The following is a 4,158-nucleotide window of genomic DNA, read 5'->3' as shown; positions in this document are numbered from 1 at the left end:
AAATGCAGGACGCCCGATGTGAGACTCGATCCCTGGATTCTGGGATTATGCCCTGAGCCAAAGGCAGACGCTCAACCACTAAGCCACCCAGATGTCTCAGGATTATTTTACTTTCACTGATTTTATTTATTTATTCATGGGAGATGCAAAGAGACAGTGACATAGAGGGAGAAGCACGCTCCTCCCAGGAGCCCAATATGAGACTCAATCCCCAGATTGGGAACATGACCTGAGCTGAAGGCATGCGCTCAATGGCTGAGACACCTGGGCAGCCCAGTACTTTTGTATTCTTAGAGTAAATAGTGCAGTTGCTGGATCATAGGGTAGGTCTACTATTACCTATTTGATGTTGCACCATATGGTTTCCCAGACTGGCTGCACCCTTGCCCACCCACATCTCCTGACCAGAGAATTCTGCAGGGACTCAGTTCTAGTGGAGGTGGTATCAGGGCTTATTTAACAAGCAGGGCAGAGTACATCCAGTTAAGACTCACCACCTGCTGGCCAGGGACCACACACTGCCCACTGCAGGCAAAGAGGGCCTGTGTAGATGCCTGGCCTGAAAGAAATAGCAGCCAAAACAGGACAACACAGTGCATGCAGCACATACCACAGACACTCTCTGAAGACCCAGAACCAGCACCGTATGTGACCTCTTCATCATAAAGCTGTTATTCTGGAGCAGGAGCTAGAACTAGCTTTTGTACACACAGAGGAGGATAGAGACTTAGAGAATAAACCAAGATTAAGGAATTCAATTCCAGTTTGCTGCTCTGATCCACCTCAAATTTGAGTTTCTTGGGTCAGTCCCCTTGACCCTGCAAAATGAGACAGGACTTCTGCTCTGCCTACAGATCCAGCAACTTCTGTTCCTGAAAGGATCACGTGCATCCGGGAGACTGCCAGCTGCCCACACCATCCAAAGTGCATCTACCTCGATGGCATGAAGACATAGAGTTGTGATAACAATATTCCCACATTCTTGTCCTTGCGAAGGATGCCCGACCTCCTGCCCAAAGCCTGTGTCATGTGTTGAGAGGTGCTTTCCTCTCTATGTCATTCATTAGTGAGATTATGTGCATGGACCACATATGTCACCATTACTTACTGCAAATAATACAATTATTGTACAACATACACTCAAACACAAAATGAATTCACAGGACTGAGATAAGAGTTTGGAGGGAAATAAACATGGTGATTTTGACATAAAATTCCAGAATCCCCATTTTATCTTCAGCATATAAAGTGGAAGGAATTCCCCACACGGTCTTTGCTATAACAGCATTGGGAGGGAGGAGTTAAGATGCTGGACCAGGGTCCCTGAGCTTGTCTCGTTCCTGGAACATGATAGGTAGTTATCGAATCATTCTGATCACCCATGAAATCAGTCAGAGGCCTGAGAGAACAAAAACTGCAAGTCCACAGGTGGAAAATCAACCTCCTTTTGAACATAGGAGGTGTGGATGTTGTCATGGGGAGATATAGCTGTGGTGATGAAAGCAGGGAGAGAGGCTGATCCAGAATATTCTGTATAGTATTATGACCAGCAGACAGGAAAATCTGACCTTTTAGATGTCTGCTTCCATGGGGATGTGCCTGGGTTAAAGCTCCTCAGGTGGTAAAGAGGCAGGAATCCCAGGATACTAATGTGTCTAAAGAACCCAAGGATTGTAGGTGGAATGTGTGGCACCAACATGATGCAGAGCTACTAAGCACAGGAACATGGAAGGTGGCTGAGGACAGTGAGTCTGGGTGTGGGTTTCCTGCTATTTTGTCATAACCTCACTGTTTCACTGGGACCAGGTTGTAAAGGACAAAAAAGAGATGTGACCCTGTTTTAATGTGTCTGGGTGGTGTCACTACACTGCCAGACTGGGTGGATTAAACTACAGACACTCATTATCACAGTTCTGGAGTCTGGGAAGTCTAAGGTCCAGATGCAGGCATATGTGGTGCCTGGAAGCACCCACGTCCTAGCCTGTCCTTTCCTGTCATCTCGCATGGGGCCTGGGTCAGGGAGATTTCCCAGTTCTGATGTATAAGGAACCTGATCACATCAAGGGCTGCACCTCCTGAACTAAATGCTCCTCCTCCTCCCATCACAAGAGCGTTAGGGTCCAACATGGGGATGGCAGAGGTCACACACAGTGAGCTGATATCTACACCTGAAGATTCCATGAGTTATTCCTTGCAGGTGGAAAGTCTTCCTCCACTTTTGTTCTCTCCAGTTTTCATAATAGTTTAGTTGAATTTGTCATCACACAATATCTTTGAGTGGTACCTGCTAACTTCTGTGATCACCAGTCCTCCCTCTTCTCCTCCTGCCCCACTCATGAGAAATCCCGCAGGAACCATTGAATTCCCTCCTTTGATGCAGGTGGGACACTGATTCCACACAAGCCCCTCCTGGAGCAGGACCTCATCCGTACCACTGACCCACAACACACACCATGAGCCAGTGTCCTTCCCAAATCCAAGCACTTATGACGTGCTGAGAGGCCTGACCTGCTCTCAACAGACCCGATGATGAAGGTGATAAAGGTTTGTACTCTCCTGTGTCTGTGTGTGTGTGTGTGGGGGCCTTCACTACACATCCTCACAACTCACTTCTTGGGGTCTCTTGTTTTCCCAGGTTGAAGCTAATATTGTTTTTGTCAGTGTGATTCAAGACTGAGGTCACAACTGCAGTCCATTTTCTCTCCTTTTGATTTTTGACCCCCTTGTAGTGTCATGACCAGCATGTAGTTTATGTGGTTTCTAAAAACCTTGCACACTGAGCTGAGTGGTTATTTCATGTACCATGTGTGCAGCTTGGATTCTTAAAAAGGAAAAGTTGCAGTACATGGAGAAATGGGTGATAAACTGATATTTAGGGAAAGTTTAAGCAAATATGTCCTTGTGCATTTAAGAAGAGTTGTTGACTAAATCCCACAAAGTTTCCAAATCAGAAACTGCCATTTGTGGACGTTACTATATTTCTCTTTCTATGACAACAAAGATTGTAAGTTAGAGACTGAATAGGTAAAAATATCCAGTACCTAGAGAGGCTCTCTCAGGGAAACTGCTCCATGGAGAGGAAGCCCTGACCCCAACAGGAAACCTGCCCACAACCTCCACCTGCACCTGCTCCTGGGCCTTCAAGACAGAAGTGGTGAGGAGTGTGCACCCCCTGGTGGTCCCGATCCCCTTCCACAGGGAGGTTTGTGTCTGGGCTCACACTGAGGTCCCCTCACTGTGTCCTCGCACAGTAATACACGGCCGTGTCCTCGGCTCTCAGGCTGTTCATCTGCAGATACAGCGTGTTCTTGGCGTTGTCTCTGGAGATGGTGAATCGGCCCTTCACAGCGTCTGCGTAGTATGTGCTACTTCCACTAGAATAAATCAATGCGACCCACTGCAGCCCCTTCCCTGGAGCCTGGCGGACCCAGCTCATGTAGTAGCTACTGAAGGTGAATCCAGAGGCCACACAGGAGAGTCTCAGGGACCCCCCAGGCTTCACCAGGTCTCCCCCAGACTCCACCAGCTGCACCTCACCCTGGACACCTGCAGACACAAGACATCCTGGTAAGGAAACGATCCCACATCCCCTGTTTCTTACTCACCTCCACTCACAAACTCAAGGTCTCTTGTTCTCCATGAGTTACCTTTTAAAATAGCGACAAGGAAAACCAAGCCGAGCACAGACTCCATGATGACCTCTGAGTTCTGTCCTGATCCCTGAATGGCCTCACCTGGGGATCCTGGGGCTGTGGCTCCACTCCCAGCTGCTGGGTCAGGGTTGGGCTGGTTTAATCAGCAAAGAGAAGATTCTATTTGCATGTCCTTTGACTATATAACCAGCTCCAGACTTACATTAGAGTCTTTAAAAGTCAGCACATGTGTTGCACCACAATTCTATAGCAATTTGTGTAGATGGCATTATGACTATATGAAGATCTAATGTATAAACAGAGTTATCTTTGCATTTTGGGTGCATTTTCAAAAGGGTTTCACCAATATAGGTCATTTTCAATAGAATATTTTATCCCCTTAGTAATTTTAATAGTAAATATTTATTTTTGATACCAGCATAAAGCAGATTACTTTGTTAATATTGTATAGGTAATTTGTTGTTAGTTTGGATAAACTATCTATTTGCTGATATTATCTCCTGAT

The 4,158-nt window shown here is 46.5% G+C and overlaps 1 gene segment (V, D, J or C); it reads right to left on the bottom strand.

Moving 5' to 3' along the window:
- Positions 1–3,244: 3,244 nt before the first annotated feature.
- On the bottom strand, positions 3,245–3,693 carry LOC129514730 (immunoglobulin heavy variable 3-23-like; the record flags this gene model as incomplete). The annotated part of the segment is given in 2 exon segments: positions 3,245–3,546; positions 3,648–3,693. Coding segments are annotated over 2 exon segments (348 nt in total), but the record flags the coding sequence as incomplete, so codon positions are not given.
- Between the last annotated feature and the right edge of the window lie 465 nt (positions 3,694–4,158).

The sequence above is a fragment of the Nyctereutes procyonoides genome, unplaced genomic scaffold (assembly GCF_905146905.1).
Source record: "Nyctereutes procyonoides isolate TBG_1078 unplaced genomic scaffold, NYPRO_anot_genome, whole genome shotgun sequence".
NCBI lineage: Eukaryota > Metazoa > Chordata > Mammalia > Carnivora > Canidae > Nyctereutes > Nyctereutes procyonoides.
This window is presented reverse-complemented; position numbering and strand designations above follow the sequence as displayed.